This window comes from Oryctolagus cuniculus, chromosome 10, assembly GCF_964237555.1.
Source record: "Oryctolagus cuniculus chromosome 10, mOryCun1.1, whole genome shotgun sequence".
NCBI classification, from domain to species: domain Eukaryota; kingdom Metazoa; phylum Chordata; class Mammalia; order Lagomorpha; family Leporidae; genus Oryctolagus; species Oryctolagus cuniculus.
Window position 1 is genome coordinate 66165567 of NC_091441.1, and position 16512 is coordinate 66182078.

Consider the following 16512-nt stretch of genomic DNA (forward strand, 5'->3'; position numbering starts at 1 on the left):
AGCAAGGCCAGTGTTGGATAGCGGCCCTCCTATTTCCCTGCATTGTTTTATCCATACCTGAAGCCCTTTGCTCTTCCATGGTGTTATAGCAGCTCTGCATTCCTTAGTGCACTGCTCAAAAACCAACTGTTCTATCAGCGGCATGGCACGATCTGGATCTCCAAAAATCCTACCCGCAGCTTCCACCATGCGCGCTGCAAAGTCTGAAAACGGCTCGGTGGGTCCCTGTGTAATCTTTGTCAAATTCCCACTTACCTCTCCTCTGTTGGGTATAGACTTCCAAGCCTTGATGGCTATCTTGTTAACTTGTTCATACACTGCATGTGGGTAACCTGTCTGCTGGTTAGCGAATCTCCCTATGCCTAGCAGCATATCTCTGTCCCAATGCTGATTCCCTGCCGCTGCATTTTCTGCCGCTTGTTCATTGGCAAAGTCAATCAGGAAAGCTCTGAAGTCTAAGTATTGTCCTGGTGACAATGCGGCACGAGCCAACCCGCTCCAGTCATTTGGAGTCATGCAGTATCTTTGAAGATTTTCTACTTGAGCCAGCGTGAACGAGCCGCTGATGCCATAGGCTCTTACTGACTCCGCTAGTGATTTGATTATCTTTATGTCGAGGGGTTCCTCGTACCTCTGCCCTTGCGGATCTTGAAAGACAGGATAGGCACTTAACAACTCCGCACCAACCTGTTTCCAGACTCCCGGACAGAAAGTCCGCCCTCTTTCTTGCGCGGATACAGGCTCATACTGAGGAGGAGAGGCTTCAGGCTCCTCCCCTAAGTTCCCCTTGAAAGTACCATGCTTAAGTTCCTTTTTTCCTTTTAATTGCAATTTCCTCATTTGCCGATTTAATTCCCGTACTTGCTTTATATCAGACTCTTTGTTATCGCCACACTCTTCAGACTCACTGCTGCTTTCTGAGCTACTTTCTGCACTAGAACTACTTACTAAGGAGGGGCTGCGCAACTCGGAAAGATCGGGGTACAGTTTTTTCCTAGTTCTTTTCCGACTCTCCTTCAAAGTTTTCCCTTTTTCACTGGCAGCTCTCTCAGAGCGCTCTTCCTGAAGCTCCTCCAAGGCAGCTTGACCGCTCAGAATAGCTTCACTACACTGCTCATCCTCGAGGCATGCTCGCACTAACTTCCATATTGGTCTCACTCCCCCTTCAAGATTACCCTGTTCAAATGCAAAATCCAAATCCCTGCCTAGTTTGTCCCATGAAGGGATAGTAAGGCTTCCCGAAACCCCATACCAGGGTGCAATGGTATCGCAGTTACGTAAAAACCTATGCAACGTACTAGGCTTAAGTTTCAAACCGTTTTCCCGAAGCAGCGCATTCAGCGCCAGAAAAATTTCATGGGACTGTGAATTACCCATGGTCAAAAATTGCGCTCCTTCCCTGGCCACGGGTCAGAGCTCCTTCTGCTTTTGTCGCAGAACTTCCTCTGCTTTAATCGCAGAACTACCCTCCCGCTATTATCGCAGGACTGCCCGCTCTTATCGCGGATCCCCACCTTATTTTCCCGGGGGACTTACCAGCGCTGCCCTGACTGCAGGAAGTTCTGAGTTCGCGTTCGAGATGTTCCCCGTACGGGCCACCAGTTGTCGCGTCCCTCGACCAGCAAGGAAGACACGACCCGAACTCTTCTTCCAGCAGTTTATTCAGGAACCTCTTTCAAACTTTGAATCCCGCGCCCTTTTTTCTCCCCTCCCTCTTATAGCCATCCGCGCACCAATCAAAAGCGGCCAAGTGGCAAGCATTGATTGGTACAGCAACGCGGAAGCCGGAAGGGAGCTCAAACATCTCCTTATTAGGAGATGTTTGTTTCTCGCCAGTCCTTCCGGGGAAAAGGAGCCGGCGCCATCTTTAGGGCGCCGTGCAATGGCTCCCCACACCTTTCCAAGCTGTTCCTAAGAGGAGGCTTCCAGAAGTGGCTGGGCTGAGCAATGCACCACCCACAACTTTGTCCCTATCTGGGGAAGACTGGCTACTAATTCCCTAGTAGTCCATGCCACACTGTCTGCTCTGTCTCCGAGTTACCTGGAAGTGTATGTGGCATTTTGCTCTTGTACCTCCACTTCGTGCTATTGATTTTCTGCAAACAAATTCAGAGAGATTCACCGTGTTAAGCAGGTTTTGGGTCAGATATGGGTATCCAATGGCCACTACTACCAAGGGGACACATTGTTCTCATGTGACAACAGGAGACTGTGACAGAAATCCTCCAGGAGGACTAAGTCAACATCAGGAGATGGGCTTGGGGAGCCATCCTGGGCAAGGGGTCAAATCTCCCTGTTCACAGTGGATCACCATCTCAATAACCTCTGTCCACAACCCTTAGAAACAGCCTGAAATGGTCCTCAGGGATTCTAAGCTCACAGCCCAAGAACTTTCTAGGAGGCAAACTGCAGTCGTCTGGCTGCTCTCACTAAAGGACCCAGGTTGCTGACTGTGGAGAGGAGGTAGAACACTGGGAGAGAGCTATGCATGGAGTCTGCGTGCCCTGGAATGGAAACCTGTTTGATGCCACACAGAAGCTTGGCTATTCTAAGAGTTGCTCATGAATAATCTCCCTCTTGTCTATGGGAACAATACAAGCAATTCAAGAGCATGCATTTCTGGATGAACTCTTCCCTAGTCAATTCATCTTCAAATGGAAATGCCATGGAGAACATGAATGACAGAGATGCCTATATGGATGCTGTGGCCTGGACAAGCATGGATGTCAAAGGGCAGAGCTGAGGTTTGGGATGGAATAAAAAGGAAGCAAGTGGCAACAGTCATCCTCCAAGGTTCCAACCAGGAGGGAGCACACGCCACCTGGGCACATGCTGCCGAGCTTGCTGTGAAATAGTCACCACTCTGTTCCATAACAAATAAACAACAATGAATTCTACTCCTGCTTACAGCTCAATTCAGGATTTGAGTCTACACCCACAAGTCTGTAGGTTTGGCATGTAGCAATGACCAGTCATCCTCAGTGGGGATAGGAGTACAAGGACAGAGCAGTCACCAGGGACAGACATGAAGGTTTACCTACTCTCCAAAGTGATCATTCTGTACATAAACTGCCAACCAAACTGCTCTGGCTTTATGAGCATAAGCAGCTCCTGGACGCTTGCAGTCAGACATCCCAGGCCCAACTGGAGCCTAGAAATGTTCATCCAGGGAACTCTGTTCTGTGAAACAGCAACCATTTTTGACAGAAATGGAGATGGGTATGACTCACTGGGACCCTGAGTGCAAAAAGCCCGAGGTGAGAGACCAGGAACTTTCAGGCCATGGGGCACTCCTGAGCTGGAGTTCTATCTGGAGCACCTCAAAGAGGTGCTGAACCTGCTCAGGGACAAAGCACACCAACGTCTTCCTAGTGGGAGATGTTGTGCAGGGCCTTTAGAAGTTCTTGTTTGCAGACTGGAACTTTTCTACTGATATTTGAAATTCTCTCAACACAATTTCTTACAGAGGAAAAGTTTTAAGTGTGAATACCCATAGCAGCCACATCGCTGGCATGTCTGCGGAAAACAAGTGGACTGAGCCTACAGACAAGGGGAGGCAAAGGAGTGGTCTATGATTGCAATGCACACAAGGTGGGGTGACCTGGGAGAGTGACCTTGTGGAGTCTCAGGATCCTCTCCCCAAGGTGGGGACACAATCTCCACCAGGAGAGGTCCTGTGAGGATTGCATGGATCAGGACAGCACAGGGTCTAGCACAGCACAGATGTCCGTGAGAGTGGCCTTCATAGCTGTGTGTGAATCGCTGTGACCTGGGATGACTCTGCACATCTCTGTACTTCTGTACAGAGGACAAGCACATGGTCTCACCAAGAAAAGGTGCCTGCTGATCTATAGCACTGGGAGACAACTGTCATTGCCAATTCTACTGCAGAACATTGAGAAACAAGGAAGGGCATCAGGATTTCATGATTTTCCTACAGAATGATTTGATGAGTGAAGGTGCCTCAAACCCTAAAGATTCCTCCTGAGAGAAAGTGTAAAAGTTCATCGAAGTTCAGATTCAAGGAAATTGGACTTTTTCTCTGCCCCCACATAGGATGCCATACTCCAGGGCTCCTACTCAACAAGAGACACTCTGCCTGTGATGAGGTGAGGGAAACCTCAGCCTCACTCAGATAGTAAATAGATTCCTGTCCTGGTGCAAGATTATGGAGGCTTTGCATGAGAAAAAAATGCCAAGCTTAGACACTGGATTAAAACTACAGACCTCATATGAGCACACATCAGCGCTGTTAAGCAGACGATGAGAACCACACCAGGGACACAGGTGTGGGACTGGACTGCTGCGCTCAGCACCAAGCTGCTTCAGAGAAAACAGAGTCTGCCGACCAAGCACACCTAGTATCAGATAACTAAGGAAACATTGTACAGACTGCCAAAGCTTTAAGCTTGAGAATTTTGGAGGTTGCTGTTTACAATGGCAACTGTTGTTAAAATTAAGAACATCACAGTGACTTGTTAAAGAAGCCTCTCCAAGAGAGATGGTGTTGGTAGGTGTTTGCCATCATGCCTTCCCATCCCCTCCTTCCCTGTCTTGATGTCAAAAGCTGCACCTTGAAAGTGGGCCTGGTGACGAGCAAGGGTTTCCCCCATTTGATGACTATGAACAAACTCCACCCAAAAGCCACATCCAGACCGAGATAAGTCCCCAGGGCCTGAGTGCACAGTGGTCTGTTTCACCCAACACAGGTGCAGCAACCCAAGAATACAGAGGCCACCTGGCAGACCAGTGGAATGTTCCCGTTCACAATGGAGCACTCACTGTCTACAACAAGAGCGGAGCAGACAGGCTGTTTCTCCAGTGAGGACCAGGTGCTCCTAGAATGGGACCAGTCAGAAGCTTCCAGAAGAAGTGCAGGAGTCAAACACGTACCGTGAGAGTCTTGTGAGACATCTTGATCTTCAATCTCTGGGATCTCCCTGATGAGACTGGAGGGAGGGAAAGGTGGGTGAGAAACAGAAAGGGAACAGAAAGCCCCTTTCCAAGCTGTTCCTAAGAGGAGGCTTCCAGAAGCGGCTGGGCTGAGCAATGGGCCACCCACAACTCTGTCCCTATCTGGGGAAGACTGGCTACTAACAGTGCAGACAGGATGCAATGTCTTCCATTTGAGGAGGTTCCTTGCTGAACCACCTGGAGTAGACGACCTGAACCTTAACACAGGGCAGCTTTCATGTGAGGAAAAATGAAGTGCTCATATGAAGCACGTGGCAAACAGAAAGCAAGGTAAAACAGAAACCCCACTGCCTTCACTGAGAATAGTATGTGTGAGTAGATATATAATATTTACACATGAATCAACTACAGCCAAATATTAAATGTTATAGAATCTATGTGTGCTGGTAATCTTCTTTATGCTTATTTGTACTGCTTGAAGTCATTTTAAAGTAAACAGGCAAACAGAACTCTCATCTTCTTGAAGAAAGTGTATTAGGTTTGAGGTGATAGGTGAGTAGCAGAGCTAGTGGAAGGGCATGGAGACAGAAGCAGAGAGAAACAGAGGATTTCCTCTGTGATGAGGTCATTAGGGACTCAGCCTGGAGAAATGACTCTCAGTTGGTCCACTAGTACCCCTGAGTATTTGGAAAATGAAAACTGGCTTCAACAGATTTATGTAAATTACATGCAGAGTCCATGAATTCCCCTTTTGGGATACTGGGGACCATCACGGCTTTAGCCATCGGTCTTATTCTCAGTGCTGAGGCACTAGTTTCTGTCAGGTGGTTTCACGTGATTAAAGGGGTGCAGAGAAGCTCATGAGAAGAGGAGGCCTGTGAGCAGCACCCTGCCCTTCACTGCACGCCAGAGAGGCAATGATGGCAAGGAATCCCTGGAGAGGCTCCTTCATGGAGTCAGCCTGCTACAGGTCACTACGTGGAAAAGGTAGGGAGAAGTGGAAACCCGGACTAGTACCCTAACGATGGCAGACAGCAGTGCTGATGGGGTGCCGCAGGGTTGGCTCCATGGATGGGAGATGCACAGTGGCACTGCTCTTCTTCTCTGGACCTGGAGTCTCCCCGTGTCAGCAGTAAGCTCACTGCGCAGGGTTCCTAAGACTCACCTGCAGTGTGACAGGGCTTGTGCTTCCTCTTGCACTTCATCATTGTCATTTTCCTTTTCTGCAAATGAATTCAAATAGGCACAGTCACCTAGGATGATCCCTCAAAGCCTGTACAATGCGCTGTCCAGCGCTGCCACAGCACACCAGTAGCCTCAGTGTCACTGCCGACTCCTCAGATAGGAATTGTCTAGAGGGTTGAGGTCATTTCTGAGGGAACTAGCTTGTTCATATTTTTTTTTTCTTGACACATGAGGTAAACCTCCCTATTCCTCCAGTCATCACACCAATCATCGCTGACCTGATTCCCTACACAAATGAAACAAATTTTCCCAAGTGTGGGTGCTGTGGCATAGCAGGTAAAGCTGCTGCCTTTAACCCCAGGATCCCATGTCAATGCCGGTTCAAGTCCTGGCTGTTCTACCTCTGATCCAGATCCCTCTAATGCACCTGGGAACGCAGTAGAAGATGGTCCAGTACTTGGGCCCTGCACCCACATAGGAGACCTGGAGGAAACTCCAAGTTCCTCACTGGGCCTGATCCAGTTGATGCCACTGTGGCCATGTGGGGAGCAGACCAGAGTATGCAAGAATTGCCTCTCTCTCTTTCTCTCTCTCTCTCTTCCCCTTTTTCTCTAATTCTGCCTTTCCTAAGATAAAATCAAATCTAAAATAATATTCTCTGGAGACGCTTGGTTCCTAGTGTGATTCCTTTCCATGAGAGGAAGTGCACTGCCCAAGTCCAGAAGCCCTCTCAGTCAGGTGGGAGTGATGAGTGCAAGGATAGTGCGGGCTCTGTGGCAAGCAGAGGGGGTTGTATCACTTCACAGTGGGGGACTCACCGTCTGCATCTGGAGCAGACAGCACGTCCTGATGCTCCAGGGAGCACCAGCTGCTCCACGTGGAATGGTCAAGCTCAGAAACGACTGGAGAAATAGAGGGAGTGAGGTAGCACTCATCCAGCGGGTCATCTGAGTCTTCCCACTCTTGCTCCTCTGGGAGCTCCCTGCTGAGATGGGAGGGCAGAGACACTGAAGACACACATCACAGGTACAGAAGGGACTTTGTCATCAGACTACAGGTTAAAATATGTGTGGGATTTTCAAAGGGGGAATATAGAGGGAAACAATACAAAAGGGAACGTTATGAACAGAGCCATTTCATCATTGGCTGAATGTTCCAAATGGCTCTAGTCACCAGTCTCTCCAGCATTTGGATTCCCTAGTAGTCCATGCTACACTGTCGACTCTGCCTCCGAGTTACCTGGATGTGTATGTGACATTTTGTCCTTGTACCTCCACATCGTGGTATTGATTTTCTGCAAACAAATTCAGAGAGATTCACCGTGTTAAGCAGGTTTTGAGTCAGATATGGGTACCCAATGGCCACTACTACCAAGGGGACACATTGTTCTCGTGTGAGAACAGGAGACTGAGGGAAATCCTCCAGGAGGACTAAGTCAACATCAGGAGATGGGCTTGGGGAGCCATCCTGGGCAAGGGGTCAAATCTCCCTGTTCACAGTGGATCACCATCTCAATAACCTCTGTCCACAACCCTTAGAAACAGCCTGCAATGGTCCTCAGGGATTCTAAGCTCACAGCCCAAGAACTTTCTAGGAGGCACACTGCAGTCGTCTGGCTGCTCTCACTAAAGGACCCAGGTTGCTGACTGTGGAGAGGAGGTAGAACACTGGGCGAGAGCTATGCATGGAGTCTGCATGCCCTGGAATGGAAACCTGTTTGATGCCACACAGAAGCTTGGCTATTCTAAGAGTTGCTCATGAATAATCTCCCTCTTGTCTATGGGAACAATACAAGCAATTCAAGAGCTCTCTCCCCAGGCCCTTTAGGATTTATTTATCTAAAATCTAGGAGTGTTGCTAAGTACTGACTCACCCTATCAGACTGATCATGGTGAATCAGGGTGGAGGAGTTTCTATAGAAGGCTGAATGAACTCCAGTACACCTCACATAAATAAATCTATGCAGTTATAGAGAAACATTGAACACTGATTTTGTAGGGACGTTCCTGGATTCAGCTATGTTTTTTGAACTGTATAGGAAGTACAGTATAAGAGACTTTATGTCCTAGTTTTGAGATGATTGCACAGCTAAGATAAGCTGTCTTAAAGGAGATAGAGACTAGGGATGGAAGTCGGGAAGCTAGGATCACAACTTGGCCCACACATGGGAAGTGTTACCAAAAGCCTGCATGGGGCTAGAACTCCAGGGATGCAGGAGTAGCACAGAATGATATCACTGCAGGTGACAGCAGGCATTATTTCTAAGTTAGAGGGTCTGAAAGGCACTTCCTACACAGGGCCTAAGTATGTTCCCACAGGCTAGGGTGCAGTGAGACAAACAGCATCTGAGGGGAGGGAAGCTCCTTGACTCTCCTGATGTCTATGTTCAGTGCCACAACCTGGACCTGATGGAAACCAACTGTGTCTGCAGGGCCTGTGCTCAAAAGCAACCCTCAACCTGAGAGTCCCTGTGTACAAAGAAGGGAGAGGCTACCTGGGAGAATGGTGACAGGTTCTTCTTTCTTGTGTGAACAAGCGTGTTCCCCGTCTACACCTGGCACACTGTGGGTGACCTCAGCATCAGGAGACATTTGCACAGTGCCCTCAGGCAGGCAGGAGTCACTGGGCAGGTGGTCAACAGCACCAGTGGTAGATGTTTCCTGCTGTGAACTTGGTGGGGTTTCCATTTCATCCACTTCCAAGAGCTCCCTGAGAAGCCAGGTGGGATAAGGATGACAGAGATTAAACCAAGAAGGAAGAGACACCAGGGAGTGGGCTGGTTTGGATGGGGTGCATAAGGGATCGGTCATAGACAGCATAGAGGCGGTTCCCTCCACTCTGGACACCATGTGGCTGCCTGGGGGAGAGGGCCTGGGAAGAGATCAGCCTCTGCTCATCACACTCCATACACAGCAGCTAATGACAAAGCAGCCTCCACTGTCGCTGCATGGTACAGTCACAGTACAAGCACACATTGACAGCTGCGTGGGCTGACACCCTGTGCTCAGGTTGGGTTGTTGCAGTGTCCTGCAGCCATGTGATCAAGGTCCTAGGGGCTTGGCAGATTCTAGAGATGTGCTACCTTCTGGGTCTTCTCTTAACCAAGTCACAGGACAGCAAACATGGTTTTGTAGAGGTGCTTTTCTGCAGCTGAACTTGGCTGGATTCTTCCTAACTGATCCCTTTGCACATTGCCTCTTTGCTAGTTTTCTCTGATGAGAACTTCAGCTAACTCTCTAGAAAGCAGATGGGCATCTTCCTCGGCTTTTCCAGAGAGCAGAGAACAGGGGTTCCCTTTGTGTGCAGGCAACACCGAAGGCTGTGAGTTCATGATGGATCCTATCAGCAACTAGGAGCAGGACAACAGACAACTACTTTAACAGGGGGATTTCCTAGTTGGCAAGGAAGGACTCAACACAATCTGCAGTTGTGTTTATGTGTGTGTCTCAACTCCATGACTGTCTCGGCCCCTTTTCTGTTCTTTAGGAGACCCTGTGCATCCTTCACCCATTTGTTGCCAGCTCTTAATCATTCACTATTACCTGTCAACAACAGGTCCTTGTGCTGGTGTTTCCTCCTCTTCAATATTTTCTGTAAACAAATTCAGAAATGTCCAATCAGATATTATCAGCCCCCTCCCCCACTACAATCAAGGTGGCCTCTGTGTGCATATGAATATCTACATATGGGCCAATAGTGGACAAAAACTTCAAATGTTCTGTGTTTAAAGAAACACTTTGCCATTCTCTTGTGGTCCATCAGGCTTTGTGTCTCTGCACTTGGAGGTCAGAATCGTGGCAGATTCTGCCTGAAACTAGGCCAACATCCTTTGCTCCCATATCACTGGAAGCTTCTCAAGCTTCCCTGGGACTTCTGCCTGTTATCCCTCAACCTGCCACTAGTGGGAGACCAAGGCATGGGTTCTACATTCCCATGGGTCTCCCAGAGAACCTCCATCTGTCATGAAGAAGCAAAGAACCCGACTTCCATCCCTCCCTCACAGGCCCTCCAAGTTTTCTCTGGCTGTATCATTAGAGGAAATTCTCTCTGTGTTACGAGTTCCCTTCTCAACAGCTTTCCTCACTTAAGTTCTACTAACTCTAGTGCCTGGTCTGACACTCCCAGTGAGAGGAGGGAGGGCCTTTGTCCTATTGGGAAACATACAAGCAACAGCTTCCACCTTTGGTGGTTACATCTGCTCTGCCCCAGATTTTTTCGTCCATTTAGTGAATGAGGAGAGAGAAATCCTGGATGGAGAAAGCAATCACCTGTGTACCACTTGAAAACCACACTGAGCACAGAGCTGGAGGCTTCCATTCAACTTAGCTCAGTGACTTTGTTCAGCCTAACAGCGGCCTCACTTCACAAGGTCTTTCTGGTCTTCATATGAGGATGGACACTGCCTCTTGCCCCAAAGGCCAACCACAATCAGGAAGGGAGGAGACCTTTGGGATACTGCAAACTTGAAAGACTTCTCTGCCCCTATCTGTTTTTCCCAGGCAGTCCTGGCCTTGTCATGGCACACATGTTCAGTAGCAAGAAATGCTGAAGCAATGTCCATGGCAGAGGGATGAATGCATCTGAACCCTTGAGGCTTCTCAAATGACAGCCTGTGCCCAGCTCACCTGCTCCAAGCAGGTCCTCAAGGCACGCTGACAGCCGGACAGCCTCAGTGAGCAGTCGTCGGAAGCCCTGCCCCTTACAGGTCTCAGGGTCATGCACGGTGAGCACGTCCTTCAGGTACTGCTGCAGGGTGTGGGCTAGATTGCGCCCCCTTTGGACCTTTGGACGTAACTGGGAAAGTTCTTGGTCCTGATCTTCAAGGATGCCACGGCAATGCCTAAGGTGCAAGAGTGGAGAAAGTTCTAGATGGGAAGGGATGAGTGCTAAGTTCTCTGTGTTTCAACAGATTTTCATAACAATGCCTTATAGAGCCCTCAACCAGCATCACCACTCAGGTTTGGAGAAGTACCTGTGCCGAGAAAAGCAAAGGGCAAAACAAGGCCTTGCTCCCACTTGTATAGAAAGATCTTGTCACAATTCCTGAGATTCCATTCGGGTCATGTTCCAGCAACAGTGCAAGGAGTTTTCCTTCCTCACCTTCATAAAGGTGCTAATTCAGTTCCTCCTTCCAGCCACAGGCATTTCCATGTAGGAAGACACACAGTGTACAGTGCAGTGACTGGGAATCATGGTGCACGCAGGGGTTACATGGCAAGAAACAAGAAATAAGTCTTCTACATCAGGAGGTGATGGTGAGTAAGGGTAAATGAGGATTGATTGCAAGATGACCAAACAGAGGAGCCCAGCATGCCCTCCACCTCCCCTGAGAAGACCCAATGCAGCTCCATCTCGAGGTGAGTGCCCACAGAAAAGCATCTCCACACTAAGGGAACCATGAGAACACGGGAGGAAGAGAGAACAGACATAGCACCACCTACAGAGGACCAAAGCTTACCGGTGACTGGATTCCCAGAAACACAGCCACGGGGATCTCCTGTTGCAGAAGAGAGAGTAAACAGGAGGGCCCCCTGGGAGCCCATCCAGCTGGACACCTTACTTACAGACTCTCCGCACTTGCAGCTCTGAATTCAGATTCCTCTGCTCCCTCCTTGTTTCATAACATCTGAGACACGGGGCTTTGCTGTAACTCTCTGCCCTTGTTTGGCACAGGCTGGCTCAGTTTTTGATTTGGGCTGCCCACTAGTGAAACACATCCCCACCTGCCTGCCCTACACAGAGAGCCTCACCTGAGCAGCTCAGCAGACCTGGGCTGCTTTGGCAGGGGCTCTCCACATGAGCTTCTTGGTCAACATGGACTCCATGATGTCTTTTTTTTATTATTATTATTATCTATTCATACCATTTTATTTGGGAAATAAACAGTAATTGAGGAGGGAAAACTGTATTTTCATTTTAATTTCTCCTGAAGGGAGAATTTTTTCAAAGTACCTATTCACTTTTACTTTCATTGTAAAATGAATTTTTACCATTTCTTTTAAAAAATTTATTCATTCATTTATTTTAGGGAATATACATTTCATAATACAGCTTTAGGGATATAGTTATTCTTCTCCCCATACCCAGGGTACCACCCACACTCCCAGCCCAGCTCCTCTTCCCTCTCTACTTCTCAATCTCATTCTCCATTATGATGCAGTTTCAATGAACTTTGGACACAGAAGACCAACTCTATATTGAGTAACGATTTCAACAATTCCCACAAACACACCCACACAAGAATAAAAACTGGTTGAGAAATGTTTCACTGTAACTCTCTTTTAATACAACTCATGGAGGACAGAGGTCCTGCATGGGGAGTCAGTGCACAGTGACTCCTGCTGTTAATTTAACAAGTAGCACTCCTCTGTATGTTGTCAGGGACCACACAAGGCTCATGACATGAGCTGACTAGGCTATGGAAGCATTTTGAAAACTCTGTCCGTATTTAGACAAGGCCATCAGCAAAGTGGAAGTTCTCTCCTCCTCCCTTAGAGAAAAGTGCATCCTCCTTTGATGGCCACTTCTTTGTCTGGGGTCCCACAGTGATCCCACATGGAGAACATTGTTTGCCACAGTGCCTTGGCTTTCCATGCCTGAGATGCCTCAGTTCTCCCTTCTGAGCTGCCCCACTGGAGACACCCACACCCCTCCCCACCTGCCTGCCCCACACAGAGACCCTTACCTGAGCAGCTCTGGGACCGTGGGCTTCTCTGCCAATGGATCCTCAAGATGGAGCTTTTTGGTCAGTATGGACTCAATGATGTTTTTAAGCTTCTCACAATCTGGGGAAAGACAGACACGCAGAACTCAGGGAGCTGCTTTTGTAGTCAGTGCCAGTTAAAGACCAAAGAACTCCAGGGCCAGGCTCCAGATTGGGGGTTTCTCATCTTTATTTCATCACCTCAATACATAGCATCTGATATTTCCTATTTTTAAAAGATTTATTTCTGTATTCGAAAGGCAGAGTTACAGAGAGACATAGGCAGAAAGAGAGAGAGAGAGAGAGAGAGAGAGAGAGACTCTATCAGCTGGTTCACTGCCCAAATGGCTGCAAGGTTGGAGCCGCCCCAATCTGAAGCCAGGAGCCAAGAGCTGTTTCTAGGTCTCCCATGTGGATGCCAGGGCCTAAGCACATGGGTTATCTTCTACTGCATTTGAGGCCATAGCAGAGAGTTGGATTGGTAGTGGACCAGCCAGAATTGAACTAGTACCCATATGGGATGCCAGCACTGCAGGCAGTGGCTTTACAAGCTAACCCACAGTGCTGGCCTTGCTCTTTCCCAATAAAATGAGAAAAAAGGACTTCAAAGATACAGAAAGTGACTTGACAAGGTGATGCCACCGGTGTTTACAGAATCAGATTTCCCAGCCCCTGAGCTCAGACTGAATCATGAGCCACTGGACTCAGCAAGCCTTGCAGCCTCTCAGGTCAAACGCGAACCTGGGGCATGAAGTCGTCACCTTTTGTATGATTAGGAGCTTGATAATGGTGTAGGACTGTTTCCTCGAATTGGGAAAGATTTCAAGTGTATGTTATTTCAGACTTAAAGGACCATCTTTCATGGAACTGTGTAGAATACAATGTATAACAAAGTAAGGCCCTGAGGCAATATGGCCCAATAAAAAATATAGTTCCTGCAAATTAGAAACAGTACAATGAGGGCCTCATGGATTCTGTTGATCCTGCGCAAGGAACCATCCTTGGAGTTGTATAGGAAAGAAGGAGCGCATTTGGTTGTGACAATCTACAGAGGCAGGAGTTATGATAGCACCTATGAGTGGAAGAGAAATCGAAGTCACAGAGAAGGTGGGCAATGGGGGGGCATCCAGGTGAGTGGCCCTGATCCCCACCCTACACCCTGTGCTCCCACTCCCAGGTCTCAGGCACCGTCTTCCTCTTCTGGAAGAAGAACTTGTGCTCCAGGAGCAGGACTTTGCTCTCAGCGGGGAGGCTGTGTCCTGAGGGTGTTCCCATGGATACCAGAGTTCCAGTGCACAGGAGACTCTCTGTCTCTCTAGAAGCACATCCTGCTCACTCTGAACACATGTCCACTTCTGGACCTAGGGCAGTGCTTTGCCAATGGGAACTTAACGGAAGCTTGAATTGAGTGAAATGTGTTAGCCCCAGAAATGAGGCCCACAGGGATGGTATAAGGCTGCAGGAGCTGACACAGACAGGATGATCATAAACATGCACTCAGTATGGTAGAGCCTGACCCTGAGGACAACAGGCAGCTTTATGCCTCATCAGGAATCCATGCCAGATTCAGCACTCCTGTCACCCTACACCTCACTGCTAACTTGGAAACCTTGTGAAACCCTGTGTGTCAGCTTGGGAGTGTGGTCAGGAGGAAATTAAGTGCAGCAAAAAGAAGACAAAAATCGGGCTGGCGCTGCAGCTCACTAGGCTAATCCTCCGCCTAGCGGCGCCGGCACACCGGGTTCTAGTCCCGGTTGGGGCGCCGGATTCTGTCCCAGTTGCCCCTCTTCCAGGCCAGCTCTCTGCTGTGGCCCGGGAGTGCAGTGGAGGATGGCCCAGGTGCATGGGCCCTGCACCCCATGGGAGACCAGGAAAAGCACCTGGCTCCTGGCTCCTGGCTCCTGCCATCGGATCAGCGCGGTGCGCCGGCCGCGGCGGCCATTGGAGGGTGAACCAACGGCAAAGGAAGACCTTTCTCTCTGTCTCTCTCTCTCACTGTCCACTCTGCCTGTCAAAAAAATAAAAAATAAAAAAAATAAAAAAATAAAAAGAAGACAAAAATCACGTAGTGAGGCCATCTGGTACCTCAGGAGGAGATACAGGACAGTCATCACTGTGGTGAATGACCCAAGAGACTTACTGTATTTTTTCAGCTCCCTGGCCAGGGCAAAGTTTGTAGCCTCAGCTATGAGAAACTTCTCCTTGAGCTCCCAGTAGTCCTGTTGGCTCTTTGCCAGCTGGGATTGCAATTGCTGGCACTCGAGGTCGTTCAGTTCTGCCACGGGATCTGATGCAGGGCTGTGGGATCCTGCCATGCTGATGGTGTGTCACAGCAGGACAACAGGGGCTGGGGAGAGGAAACCCAAACACAGGCGAGGGTCAAACAAATGACATCCAAGAGTTTCAGGTAGGCTTGAGGGGCAACAATAACTGTCCAGCTTCACTTACTGATGTGAAACACCTGATCCACAGCCCGACAACACTGGGAAGTTCTTCACTGGACAAACAAGGATAAAACTGCCAAAGCCTAGATTGAAGGCACTGCCTGTAGCTCAGTCTCTGCTAGGACTGGCTGTTGTGTGGCAGCTAACGGTCTGCCGTTGCCATCACAGAATTAGAAGGTGGAGGGCGTCACGGAATCTTTGGAACTCTGCCTTCCAGGGGCCTAAGCTAGGTTGAGGCACAAGACCCCCACTGGTGGGGACAACCTACCCATCTGCCAGTCTCATAGTTATAGATCCTGCACTGACACCACAGACCCTGTCCCCAAATCACCTAAGCATGTATTGTTCATATAGTCATGCAGGTGTATGAAAATACCAAGGCAGAAAATGTGTCCCAACAAGCCTTCCTTTCTCAGGGCTGTTAGGAAGTCACCCCACCTGCTGTTTAAGAGATCACAAGGCTTTTCTACCTGTTTGAAATGTTGAGTTTAAAGTTTCCATGATACATGGCTCATTTCATTTTTCTGAATGAAATTTTGAGAGCTCTTTTAGTTCTCTGACAAGAATTGTTATATCAAGTATGTAATTTCAAAATGTTTTCTCCCTATGTTGGCCTGTATAGCTATTCATCTTCTTATCAATGACTTTGAACAGGAAATTTGAACATGTTGGGACATTTATGAATTTATTCTTTTATTACGTGTAGTTTGGGTATAATACCTAAAAAATGTAATCTAATTCAAGTTGAAAGACTTTGTACTATTTTTTCTTCTAAGAGGTTGAAATTGGCACAAGTGTTTGGCACAGCAGTTAAGATGCCACCTGGGATGCCCACACCTGGATCGGAGTGCCTGGGACCGAGTCCTTGCTTTGCTCTCCCCTCCAGCTTCCTGGTAGTGCACACACGGTGAGGCAGCAGTGACGGCTCCAGTACTTGTGTCACTGCAGTCTATGTGGGAGATCCTGATGGACCCAGTCCTAGTTTCAGCCTGGCCAGGCCCAGGTTAGCTCAGGCCTCCTAGGTTCACACCAGTCAATAGGAGATCTCTTTTCTCTGTCTTTTTGCCCTTTGAATAAAACAAGTAACTTAGAAGATGAAACATTTTATGAAAATGAAAATGTTTTTTGTTTAATTATACTTATTTGAGATGTAGAGATCCAGGTGTAGAGAGACATACACACAGAGAAACACAACCAAGGCTATGTGTTCCATCACTATTTCAGTCCCCAAATGCATGCAACAGTCAGGCTTGGATAGGGTGACAC

The 16512-nt window shown here is 48.4% G+C and overlaps 1 protein-coding gene across 5 annotated transcripts in view; it reads right to left on the reverse strand.

Moving 5' to 3' along the window:
* LOC127486470 (neuroblastoma breakpoint family member 6-like) overlaps nt 1-16512 on the reverse strand; it is a 30811-nt gene that overhangs the window by 9051 nt on the left and 5248 nt on the right. The window contains exons 1-11 of one of the 5 annotated variants that reach the window (XR_011379432.1): nt 15251-15419; nt 14943-15149; nt 12785-12884; nt 10725-10939; nt 9642-9690; nt 8594-8808; nt 7339-7393; nt 6918-7084; nt 6080-6137; nt 4894-4949; nt 2042-2096 (exon numbers count right to left, since the gene is read on the reverse strand). Coding sequence is in view for 4 of the 5 variants with exons in the window: in XM_070050459.1 (XP_069906560.1) it covers nt 4697-4949; nt 6080-6137; nt 6918-7084; nt 7339-7393; nt 8594-8808; nt 9642-9690; nt 10725-10939; nt 12785-12884; nt 14943-15117 (1287 nt within the window). In the remaining variant the exon portion in view is untranslated. Of the gene's footprint in view, nt 1-1712; nt 4950-6079; nt 6138-6917; nt 7085-7338; nt 7394-8593; nt 8809-9641; nt 9691-10724; nt 10940-12784; nt 12885-14942; nt 15150-15250; nt 15420-16512 lie in introns of those variants that run through there. The other 4 variants (XM_070050463.1, XM_070050462.1, XM_070050459.1 and 1 more) reach the window with 4 other exon arrangements.